Raw genomic sequence first — 13,399 nt, forward strand, 5'->3', positions numbered from 1 at the left:
GTGTGTATTATCCCTGTACTGGGACATCACTGTGTGTATTATCCCTGTACTGTGACATCACTGTGTGCATTATCCCTGTACTGTGACATCACTGTGTGTATTATCCCTGTACTGTGACATCACTGTGTGTATTATCCCTGTACTGTGACATCACTGTGTGTATTATCCCTGTACTGTGACATCACTGTGTGCATTATCCCTGTACTGTGACATCACTGTGTGCATTCCCCCTGTACTGTGACATCACTGTGTGTATTATCCCTGTACTGTGACATCACTGTGTGCATTATCCCTGTACTGTGACATCACTGTGTGTATTATCCCTGTACTGTGACATCACTGTGTGTATTATCCCTGTACTGTGACATCACTGTGTGTATTATCCCTGTACTGGGACATCACTGTGTGCATTATCCCTGTACTGTGACATCACTGTGTGTATTATCCCTGTACTGTGACATCACTGTGTGTATTATCCCTGTACTGTGACATCACTGTGTGTATTATCCCTGTACTGTGACATCACTGTGTGTATTATCCCTGTACTGGGACATCACTGTGTGCATTATCCCTGTACTGTGACATCTCTGTGTGTATTATCCCTGTACTGTGACATCACTGTGTGCATTATCCCTGTACTGTGACATCACTGTGTGCATTCCCCCTGTACTGTGACATCACTGTGTGTATTATCCCTGTACTGTGACATCACTGTGTGCATTATCCCTGTACTGTGACATCACTGTGTGTATTATCTCTGTACTGTGACATCACTGTGTGTATTATCCCTGTACTGTGACATCACTGTGTGCATTATCCCTGTACTGTGACATCACTGTGTGTATTATCCCTGTACTGTGACATCGCTGTATGTATTATCCCTGTACTGTGACATCGCTGTGTGTATTATCCCTGTACTGTGACATCACTGTGTGTATTATCCCTGTACTGTGACATCACTGTGTGTATTATCCCTGTACTGTGACATCACTGTGTGTATTATCCCTGTACTGTGACATCACTGTGTGTATTATCCCTGTACTGTGACATCACTGTGTGTATTATCCCTGTACTGTGACATCACTGTGTGTATTATCCCTGTACTGTGACATCACTGTGTGTATTATCCCTGTACTGTGACATCACTGTTATTATTATTATTATTATTTATTTATAGAGCACCATTAATTCCATGGTGCTGTACATGAGAAGGGGGTTACATACAAAATACGTATACAAGTTACAGTAGACAGACTAGTACAGAGGGAAGAGGGCCCTACCCTTGCGGGCTTACATTCTATAGGATTATGGGGAGGAGACAAAAGGTGGGGTGTAGGTCAGGTGGCGGCTCCGCACGGTGGTCGGGCGGCAGCTCCGCACGGTGGTCGGGCGGCAGCTCCGCACGGTGGTCGGGCGGCAGCGAGTTCATCACTGTGTGTATTACCCCTGTACTGTGACATCACTGTGTGTATTATCCCTGTACTGTGACATCACTGTGTGTATTATCCCTGTACTGTGACATCACTGTGTGTATTATCCCTGTACTGTGACATCACTGTGTGTATTATCCCTGTACTGTGACATCACTGTGTGTATTATCCCTGTACTGGGACATCACTGTGTGTATTATCCCTGTACTGGGACATCACTGTATGTATTACCCCTGTACTGTGACATCACTGTGTGTATTATCCCTGTACTGTGACATCGCTGTGTGTATTATCCCTATACTGTGACATCACTGTGTGTATTATCCCTGTACTGTGACATCACTGTGTGTATTACCCCTGTACTGTGACATCACTGTGTGTATTATCCCTGTACTGTGACATCACTGTGTGTATTATCCCTGTACTGTGACATCACTGTGTGCATTATCCCTGTACTCTGACATCACTGTGTGTATTACCCCTGTACTGGGACATCACTGTGTGTATTATCCCTGTACTGTGACATCACTGTGTGCATTATCTCTGTACTGTGACATCACTGTGTGTATTACCCCTGTACTGTGACATCACTGTGTGTATTATCCCTGTACTGGGACATCACTGTGTGTATTATCCCTGTACTGTGACATCACTGTGTGTATTATCTCTGTACTGTGACATCACTGTGTGTATTACCCCTGTACTGTGACATCACTGTGTGTATTATCCCTGTACTGTGACATCACTGTGTGTATTTCCCCTGTACTGTGACATCACTGTGTGTATTATCCCTGTACTGTGACATCACTGTGTGTATTTCCCCTGTACTGTGACATCACTGTGTGTATTATCCCTGTACTGTGACATCACTGTGTGTATTATCCCTGTATTGTGACATCACTCTGTGTATTACCCCTGTACTGTGTCCACTCACCTTGTATAACCTGTAGTAATGGACAGCGACGTCGTCCAGTCTCGCCGCCTCTTTAATATACATCAGATGTGCTTCTGATACGTTCAGTGCAAATTGGTCGCGGTGGATATTGGGAATGTGCTTTAATATGTAATCTTTTCCCCTCTTTTTTATTACCTGAACAAACAAGAAATGAAAAAGGGAATTAAAAAAAATTCCGGAGAGCGGCTGCTGACTCTGGAGGACTCAGCACATTCATATGTTATATGAGTGAAGGGTGCAATGCTTCCTCTGCCCTGCGGGGGAGCTGCAGGCAAACGGAATACTTAGCACAGTTGGACTATTTAAAAAGGGGAAAGCAACTACCTAGGACTAAAAAACAAGTGTCGAAAAATTGGAAACAGTCAGTCTTACCCAAGGAGGGAAGTAGGCTTCAGGTTCAAAGTACTTTCCATAGTGCTTGTTCCTTTTGAAGTTACCCAGGTCGGCTTGTAGAGCGAAGGCGGCCAGCAGAAAGTAAGCTTCCTCCCTGGTTGTGCTCTGGGATAGTAAGACTTGCTTCCTTAGGTGCCAGTAGTAATAGTACCGCGCCGTTCGGTCACTAGAGGGTGATACGATAACCACACATAATACTAGAGGGCGATACGATAACCACACAATACTGGAGGGCGATACGATAACCACACAATACTGGAGGGCGATACGATAACCACACAATACTGGAGGGCGATACGATAACCACACATAATACTGGAGGGCGATACGATAACCACACATAATACTAGAGGGCGACACGATAACCACACATAATACTAGAGGGCGACACGATAACCACACATAATACTAGAGGGCGATACGATTACCACACATAATACTAGAGGGCGATACGATAACCACACATAATACTGGAGGGCGATACGATAACCACACATAATACTAGAGGGCGATACGATAACCACACATAATACTAGAGGGCGACACGATAACCACACATAATACTAGAGGGCGACACGATAACCACACATAATACTAGAGGGCGACACGATAACCACACATAATACTAGAGGGCGATACGATAACCACACATAATACTAGAGGGCGATACTATAACCACACATAATATACACACCACATTTTCCGCTTGACCTCTTGTAAGTCAGGGAATGATCATCACTGGTGACCTCAGTGCCCTCTTAAGGTCACATAGGCACCCTGCAAACAGCTCCTCATATCTCAGCTTCCTGAACGATTTTTTTCCTTTCTTTTATCTATTTCTTTTGGAATTTTTGCATTTTCTGAATCTCATTTATTTAATGAGAACCAGATGTGGGAGCTGGCGCCTAAATAACAAAGCGAGCCATTGTGACTGCGCCCCACCCAGGACAGGGGCACATGTATGTAATTGTGACCAGAAGAGGCCTTATCGTGCCATCAGCCTAGGGGCATGTGTTATGTAGGGCAGAAAGCGCCTACAAAAAGTGTCCCTCTCCCTTTAGGACCCAGCATTTCCACAAGCAGTGCAATGATTTCAGTGGAGAGCTGCACTACTTCATGCCCCCTGTAGAGGCGCTGCGGGAAAATCCAAGGCCTGCCCCTGGGATCCCACACAGATGATTGCCAGGAGGTAACAAGCAGCGGGGCGCCCTGTGATTGGCTTTTTTTTGGGTGACCCTTTTAGCAAAACTGAATTGTATAAAGTTGGTAGACCCTTTATGACAAGTTACAATTTCAAATGGGGAAAAACTGGGACATAACAGAGGCACCCCCCGGGCTTGGAATGAGGCTCTCACCTTATTAATCTGCCGTTCTCCACATAGTATTGCACTCGGAAGTGAATGATCATCGGAGGTCCGAACTGGTCAATACCCTGGAAGAGAAGAGCCATATCAGTGCTGTACACAGGTGCATGGTCTGAATGCTGCCCCATATCAGTGCTGTACACAGGTGCATAGTCTGAATGCTGCCCCATATCAGTGCTGTACACAGGTGCATGGTCTGAATGCTGCCCCATATCAGTGCTGTACACAGGTGCATGGTCTGAATGCTGCCCCATATCAGTGCTGTACACAGGTGCATGGTCTGAATGCTGCCCCATATCAGTGCTGTACACAGGTGCATGCTCTGAATGCTGCCCCATATCAGTGCTGTACACAGGTGCATGGTCTGAATGCTGCCCCATATCAGTGCTGTACACAGGTGCATGGTCTGAATGCTGCCCCATATCAGTGCTGTACACAGGTGCATGGTCTGAATGCTGCCCCATATCAGTGCTGTACACAGGTGCATGGTCTGAATGCTGCCCAATGATTTCTTACACTTAATCCTGTTTCACGTGATAAAGACATAGGATTAATATATGATGCGGGACGTACATATACTGTGCATACATATATTTTGCTAAAGGGACACCAGTGTGGCTACTGTTGTAATGGTCGCACTTGCTGGCTTCAATATGGGGCACTGTGGCTATCCCGGCTACTTGGGGCACTGCGGTTATCTTTGCTACTTGGGGAGCCGTGGTTAATCTCTGCTACTTGGGACACTGGTTAATCTCTGCTACTTGGGGCACTGCGGTTAATCTCTGCTACTTGGGGCACTGCGGTTATCTTTGCTACTTGGGGAGCCGTGGTTAATCTCTGCTACTTGGGACACTGGTTAATCTCTCCTACTTGGGGCACTGTGGTTAATCTCTGCTACTTGGGGCACTGCGGTTAATCTCTCCTACTTGGGACACTGTGGTTAATCTCTCCTACTTGGGACACTGGTTAATCTCTGCTACTTGGGGCACTGCGGTTAATCTCTGCTACTTGGGGCACTGCGGTTAATCTCTCCTACTTGGGACACTGCGGTTGGTTAATCTCTCCTACTTGGGACACTGTGGTTAATCTCTCCTACTTGGGGCACTGTGGTTAATCTCTGCTACTTGGGGCACTGTGGTTAATCTCTGCTACTTGGGGCACTGTGGTTAATCTCTGCTACTTGGGGCACTGTGGTTAATCTCTCCTACTTGGGGCACTGTGGTTAATCTCTCCTACTTGGGGCATTGTGGTTAATCTCTGCTACTTGGGACACTGTGGTTAATCTCTCCTACTTGGGACACTGTGGTTAATCTCTGCTACTTGGGACACTGTGGTTAATCTCTGCTACTGGGGACACTGTGGTTAATCTCTGCTACTGGGGACACTGTGGTTAATCTCTGCTACTGGGGACACTGTGGTTAATCTCTGCTACTTGAGACACCGTCGTTAATCTCTCCTACTTGGGGCACTGTGGTTAATCTCTGCTACTTGGGGCACTGTGGTTAATCTCTCCTACTTGGGGCACTGTGGTTAATCTCTCCTACTTGGGGCATTGTGTTTAATCTCTCCTACTTGGGGCATTGTGGTTAATCTCTCCTACTTGGGACACTATGGTTAATCTCTGCTACTTGGGACACTATGGTTAATCTCTGCTACTTGGGGCATTGTGGTTAATCTCTCCTACTTGGGACACTATGGTTAATCTCTGCTACTTGGGACACTATGGTTAACCTCTGCTACTTGGGGCACTGTGGTTAATCTCTGCTACTTGGGGCACTGTGGTTAATCTCTGCTACTTGGGGCACTGTGGTTAATCTCTCCTACTTGGGGCACTGTGGTTAATCTCTGCTACTTGGGACACTGTGGTTAATCTCTGCTACTTGGGACACTGTGGTACTTGGGACACTGTGGTTATCTCTGCTACTTGGGACACTGTGGTACTTGGGACACTGTGGTTATCTCTGCTACTTGGGACACTGTGGTTAATCTCTGCTACTTGGGACACTGTGGTACTTGGGGCACTGTGGTTAATCTCTGCTACTTGGGGCACTGTGGTTAATCTCTGCTACTTGGGACACTGTGGTTATCTCTGCTACTGGGGACACTGTGGTTAATCTCTGCTACTTGGGACACTGTGGTACTTGGGACACTGTGGTTATCTCTGCTACTTGGGGCAATATTGCTGACTTTCTAACAGGGTACTGTGGCCGACAAGATTATGGCTCATCAAAGATATGAGACCCCTCAAACCTCAAGGTTATGGAGCCCACTGACTGGCAAGTTTATGGTGCTCTGTGGTGGTAAAAATGACGATGTGCAGTAGCCATCAAGCTTAGGCCACAGCTCAGCTGTCAATGTTTGGGCCACCGTGGCTGTCTTCGTGGTGGGGAAACACTGCGACTCTAGATATTACTGGTTGGTTCACCCAGTCCAAGAACCACTGAGACCCCGGCTTCGGACCCCCTTTGACAAATGCTGGTCTTTAGCATTACGGGGAGCCGTACTGTACATCACAACACTACAGGACCCAAATCTCACCATTGTGTAACCAGACAGCAACGTCCGCATGTCGAGAAGCCGACAGCTGATCTCACACTTGTGATTCATTCCCACAGGCGGTGACAGTTGGCGCGGAGTTAGTTCTCCGCTAGTAATGGCACAATGTGAAATCTGACGCCCCCAGTCCTGAACATTATATAGTCCGGAGATTAATAACATACAAGTGCCTCCAATGTATGCGGCACGTAAATCACACCGCTGCTCACACAGCAATTATATCCAGCCAGCGGGATCAAGAGCGTTTCCCCGATATATAAAGAGGACCTGTCATGTCAGGAGGCGCGGGGTATAATCATATAGAATACATATGGCAGCGGCTGCAGCTGTATCTGTCACGACAAAGGTAAATTATATCACGCGAGAAGATTGGATGATAACTGGACTCATAAATAATTATTAATAATGAGTGTTTGTCTTTGCGAACGGGGAGCTGTAGTATTTATTGTTACCATGTTGTGTTACATGTGATGTCTCCATCACTTTGTATTGCATTTTACCGACAAACGAAAAACAGCAATTCTAGTTTTTTTTTTTGTTTTCCTTTTTAGGCTATGTTCTCATGTAACTGCTGAAATTTCTGCAGCGATTTGACAGCACATGTGCACTTCAAATCGCTGCAGAAACACTGCGTAATGGATGCAGTGTTTAAGCAGAATAAATGCGGATTTCATGCGCTCGGGATGCTGCCAAATCGCTGCGTTCAAAAAAGCAACGTGATTGGCATTTAGGTGGTTAAATAGCGATCTGAGCTAGCTTAGGTCGCTGCTGTTAGAGGCGGGTGCAGGCTGTATAGATCAGCTGTGTATAGCGCAGGCTCAGCTCCTGAGCCCGCTCCATGCAACCTGTGACAAAAGTATCACAGTTGGCTAAGGGGTTAAATACCAGTCCTGCCTGCCCGTATTATATCTGGATGAGGCATGGTTTGCCTGCACAGACCCTCTTCCTTTGCCTGCACAGACCCTCTTCCTTTGCCTGCACAGACCCTCTTCCTTTGCCTGCACAGACCCTCTTCCTTTGCCTGCACAGACCCTCTTCCTTTGCCTGCACAGACCCTCTTCCTTTGCCTGCACAGACCCTCTTCCTTTGCCTGCACAGACCCTCTTCCTTTGCCTGCACAGACCCTCTTCCTTTGCCTGCACAGACCCTCTTCCTTTGCCTGCACAGACCCTCTTCCTTTGCCTGCACAGATCCTCTTCCTTTGCCTGCACAGACCCTCTTCCTTTGCCTGCACAGACCCTCTTCCTTTGCCTGCACAGACCCTCTTCCTTTGCCTGCACAGATCCTCTTCCTTTGCCTGCACAGACCCTCTTCCTTTGCCTGCACAGACCCTCTTCCTTTGCCTGCACAGACCCTCTTCCTTTGCCTGCACAGACCCTCTTTCTTTGCCTGCACAGATCCTCTTCCTTTGCCTGCACAGATCCTCTTCCTTTGCCTGCACAGACCCTCTTCCTTTGCCTGCACAGACCCTCTTCCTTTGCCTGCACAGATCCTCTTCCTTTGCCTGCACAGACCCTCTTCCTTTGCCTGCACAGACCCTCTTCCTTTGCCTGCACAGATCCTCTTCCTTTGCCTGCACAGATCCTCTTCCTTTGCCTGCACAGATCCTCTTCCTTTGCCTGCACAGATCCTCTTCCTTTGCCTGCACAGACCCTCTTCTTCCTTTGCCTGCATTTCTTGCCACAGTAGTTTCGAGTTATCCTGTCTACAATGTCGCAGCCATACAAATTTAGAATCAGACCCTGTCTCGGTCATGTTCACTTTCTCCAGCCGTATATATATATATATATATATATATAAACACGCAAGGCGATATGACATTAGAATGTATGACGTCTAGTCAGGATTATGCCAACAGCAACATTCCTCGGGATCCCCGCTCAAGAAGAGATCTGCGCACACAGCCGGCGTCACCTGACTTACTTTACTGGCCTCCTTCTTCCACTCCTTGGGACAGTATTTGTAAAGCTTCTGGGAAAGTTCCATGTATACATGTTCATTGTCTGCGCGGAGAGAAGACAAAAGAGAAATAAGAAAATAATAAATAATAATAAATTATACCTGTATAGATAAAAGTAATATCTCCTTTGTGTGTACTAGAACAGCATAAAAATAGGAGAAAATAAAGACAAATTGGACAAAATTTCACACAAAACCCCCAAATTGGGATGGACAAAATGGTTGTTGTCCCCCTCCTCTTAATACTTTGGTTGCTCGCCCTTTACCCTTTGGAATAAATACCTGCAATCAGTCGCTTCCTATACTCGTCCACAAGCTTCTTCCTCCTCTCACCTGGAATCTCGGACTCTTCTTTATAAACGTCTCCAGGTCTCTCATATTTGAAGACGTCTTCTCTTCTCTCAACAGTAATTTTCAGGATCTCTCCAAGGTGTCACTGGGATTTAGATCCGGACTCATTGATGTAACTTCACAACTCTCCAGCGCTTTGTTTCCATTCATTTCTGGGGCTTCCTGAAGTGTTTGGGGTCATTGTCCTTCTGGAAGACCCCTGACCCAGCTTTCTGACACTGGGCGCTATATTGCCACCCAAAATCCTATAGTACTCTTCAGATTTCATGATACCTTGTACACAGTCAAGGCCTCCAGTGCAGGGGACAGCAAAAACAACCAAAACATCTCTGACCTCCACCATAGCTGACTGTAGGTCCTGTGCTCTTTCGTCTGCCTCATTCTGTTTTCAGTAAACAGTAGAATGATGTGCTTTACCAGAAAGATCTATCCTGGTCTCATCTGTCCACAAGACGCTTTAGGAGAATTTTGGGGTCTCTTGTACATTTTTGCTTTTTTTAGGTTTCTGTGTCAGCAGTAGGGTCCTGCTGGGTATGCTCTATAGCATTTCATGTCATTCAGATGTGAGTGTATAGTTTGTGCTGACACTGATGCCCCTGAGTCTGCAAGACTGCTTCCATTTCTTTGGAATTTAATTGGGGCTTATCCCAAATCCGGACTATCCCACGTTACAACCTTTCATCAATATTTCTCTGCCGTCCACATCCAGGGAGATTAGCTACAGTGCCATGGGTTGTAATCTTATTAATTATGCTGTGCACCGTGGACAAAGAAAGATCAAGATTTTCTGGAGATGGACTTGTCACATTCAGATTGTTGACATTATATATATATATATATATATTCTATATATTTTTAACAGTTTTGTTTCTCAAGTCCTCAGACAGTTCTCTCCTTCTCTTTCTGTTCTCCATGCTTAGAGTGGCACACACAGACACACAATGCAAAGACTGATTATTCAACTTCTCCCCTTTTAATCTGGTTTCAGGTGTGATTTCCATATTGCCCACACTTGTTACTTGTCCCAGATGAGTTTGAATCAACATCACAAGCTTGAAACAAAGTTGTTTACCCACAATTTTGGAAAGGTGACAACAATTTTGTCAGACTAATTTTTGAGGTTTTGTGTGAAATTATGTCCTATTTGACTTTTTTTCCTCTATTTTTTGTGTTGTTTCAATACACACAAAGGGAAATAAACGTGATTATAACAAAACATGTGTAATTGCAGTAACTTTCTGGGAGAAATAGTTTTCTGGAACAATTTCAAAGGTTCCAACACTTCTGGCCATAAACTACATCTGTATTAGAATATATGTAAAATAAATAAAAAATTATATATACACACATACACATATGCACTGTATGTATATGTATCACATAAATAGAGTATATGATATACTCTATTTGACCACACTTTAAATCTTGTCTGTGATGATAATGAGATAGCTGCTGAGTCGTGATCTCTCCAGCACAGGTAGTATCAGCCTGAGGCTTAGAGGTCAAAGTGAAAACTGCAAGATTTCAAGTAGTCCAGCTCTGCTAACCTCTATATCAGGTGGTTAGCGGGGCCTTTGATGTTAGGTCTACCGATACCTGCGAGTCGTGTGGCCTGTCTGCAGGTTTCGTGCACCTATTCTTTTCCATAGGTCATTTTCTGATAACACATTCCCTTTAAGATTCACGGCTCCTTCACATTTTCTGTCTTAAACATTTGCAAACTTACTTAGCACTCACAAAAGAGCATTTGATATAGTGATTTTTCCATTTTTCTCCCCCACCTTCCTTCTTAAGGCGCTCTTGTTTACTTAGCCGCCCTGTTGCCTTAAGTTTTTTAAAGCGCTTTTAAAAGAAATCGGAGCTCTTGATGTTCGCTATGGTTCAGGAATGTGAAGGCTGAGGAATGCGAGGAGAGGCATCTATCAGGGCCGTCTCAGCTGTCCCCATTCATCACACGGAGCTCCACGTGTGAAGCTGTTACTTTAAATCAACACTGGAGAAAAGCGAACACCGGGAGCGGCGACTTTTCTTTACAGATAGAAGCATTGATAATTGTGCAAAAGGCGGTCAGTGATGTGCGGCTCCTTCATAGCGTCAGGGCTGACTGCAGACATTAAACCGCCATGAATGTAAACATGACTGTTCGACAATAGGCTGCAGCAGGAGCCTCCCCCCACTGTTCTGTCTGCAGCTGTTTACTCTAAAGATTAATTTCTAGGTTTTAGTGTTTGTTTTACATTTGCCCAGTGGCATAACTTCTATACATTTTAATATGTCTATACAGAGCCCACATAACAGCCTCCAATCAATGCACTCAGGAAATAAAGCTGTATCCAGGTGTTGCAAGTACCAAGCACCCGAGCATGGTAGTGCCCGCTCATCACTAGTTACGAGTACCGAGCACCTGAGCATGGTAGTGCCCGCTCATCACTAGTTACGAGTACTGAGTACCCGAGCATGGTAGTGCCTGCTCATCAGTAGTTACGAGTACTGAGCACCTGAGCATGGTAGTGCCCGCTCATCACTAGTTACGAGTACTGAGTACCCGAGCATGGTAGTGCCCGCTCATCACTAGTTACGAGTACTGAGCACCCGAGCATAGTAGTGCCGCTCATCACTAGTTACGAGTACTGAGCACCTGAGCATGGTAGTGCCCGCTCATCACTAGTTACGAGTACCGAGCACCTGAGCATGGTAGTGCCCACTCATCACTAGTTACGAGTACTGAGCACCCGAGCATGGTAGTGCCCGCTCATCACTAGTTACGAGTACTGAGCACCTGAGCATGGTAGTGCCGCTCATCACTAGTTACGAGTACTGAGCACCCGAGCATGGTAGTGTCCGCTCATCACTAGTTACGAGTACCGAGCACCTTAGCATGGTAGTGCCGCTCATCACTAGTTACGAGTACCGAGCACCTGAGCATGGTAGTGCTCGCTCATCACTAGTTACGAGTACCGAGCACCTGAGCATGGTAGTGCCGCTCATCACTAGTTACGAGTACCGAGCACCTGAGCATGGTAGTGCCTGCTCATCACTAGTTACGAGTACAGAGCACCCGAGCATGGTAGTGCCCGCTCATCACTAGTTACGAGTACTGAGCACCTGAGCATGGTAGTGCCCGCTCATCACTAGTTACGAGTACCGAGCACCTGAGCATGGTAGTGCCCGCTCATCACTAGTTACGAGTACTGAGCACCCGAGCATGGTAGTGCCCGCTCATCACTAGTTACGAGTACCGAGCACCTGAGCATGGTAGTGCCCGCTCATCACTAGTTACGAGTACTGAGCACCCGAGCATGGTAGTGCCCGCTCATCACTAGTTACGAGTACTGAGCACCTGAGCATGGTAGTGCCGCTCATCACTAGTTACGAGTACCGAGCACCTGAGCATGATAGTGCCCGCTCATCACTAGTTACGAGTACAGAGCACCCGAGCATGGTAGTGCCCGCTCATCACTAGTTACAAGTAGCAAGCACCCGAGAGCATGGTAGTGCCCGCTCATCACTAGTGCTGACAATTAGGGCCAATGGCCTCCTTTTTAGTAATTACTGGTGATGTGACCTCATTGTGACCCCAGGTGAAACCATTAATGCTGACCCTGTGCACTGATCCATGTCTGTACTATTTAGCTCTGGTGAAGGGAGGGGCGAGGAGTCCATAGGGGAAGTTACATTGGATGCTAAATTTCAAAATAACAAAAAAAGAAAAGTTTTTGTTTCCTTAAGAAGTGGCATTTCTCGCACAGATCTGGGGCAGTTCCCATGCCTTAGACTTTTTGTTTGGCTCCCTTAGTGTCTGACATATTGCTACTTTCACTATACAGTATACACTATATGTCCACATCACACCCATTCAGCTGAATCCTGCGGAAGAGCAGGGAGCCATAGGCCCTACCACCCTCCGTCCGGGGACAGACGGCACAGTGACGTCGCTGATTGTGCCGCCATGCTCTGTGCATGGATTAGGTGAGCATTAACTTTAATTTTTAGAAGGGGATGGCAGAAAGGTGGCATTAATACTATTGCAGGGGGCACTGGTGGGCATTATTTGTTTTAATAAGGATTTCAGGGAGGCATTATTACTGGGCTAATGAGCTCACTGCATGCCCCGGCCTCCCATACTGCGCCACGGCTATGTACTATAATATCAATATATTGGGGAGTCCATTGCCTCTTCACAGTAGTGATAGGCAGCAGACTGCCCTCTCTCCCAGGAGTGGACATAAAGTACATTTCATCCAACCACTCAACGTTATCAGTGTTTTTCACCACTGATCTCCATGGAGCAGCACAATGAATATGTAATAGCTATGACATGTGCCCTCCCTCTGACCCCCAGTAGTGACCTTCCCATTATAGTCCCACAGCGATTACCGGCCTCTACATCA

General features: G+C 46.2%; 1 protein-coding gene across 3 annotated transcripts in view; it reads right to left on the reverse strand.

Annotated features, from left to right (window-relative positions):
* FRMD6 (FERM domain containing 6) overlaps positions 1-13,399 on the reverse strand; it is a 191,890-nt gene that overhangs the window by 29,243 nt on the left and 149,248 nt on the right. For all 3 annotated transcript variants that reach the window (XM_075330780.1, XM_075330779.1, XM_075330778.1), the window contains exons 4-7: positions 8,622-8,701; positions 4,134-4,210; positions 2,758-2,944; positions 2,365-2,520 (exon numbers count right to left, since the gene is read on the reverse strand). In XM_075330780.1, coding sequence (XP_075186895.1) covers positions 2,365-2,520; positions 2,758-2,944; positions 4,134-4,210; positions 8,622-8,701 — 500 coding nt within the window. The remainder of the gene's footprint in view (positions 1-2,364; positions 2,521-2,757; positions 2,945-4,133; positions 4,211-8,621; positions 8,702-13,399) is intronic.

Source organism: Anomaloglossus baeobatrachus, chromosome 12 (assembly GCF_048569485.1).
Source record: "Anomaloglossus baeobatrachus isolate aAnoBae1 chromosome 12, aAnoBae1.hap1, whole genome shotgun sequence".
In the NCBI taxonomy this organism is placed as follows: domain Eukaryota; kingdom Metazoa; phylum Chordata; class Amphibia; order Anura; family Aromobatidae; genus Anomaloglossus; species Anomaloglossus baeobatrachus.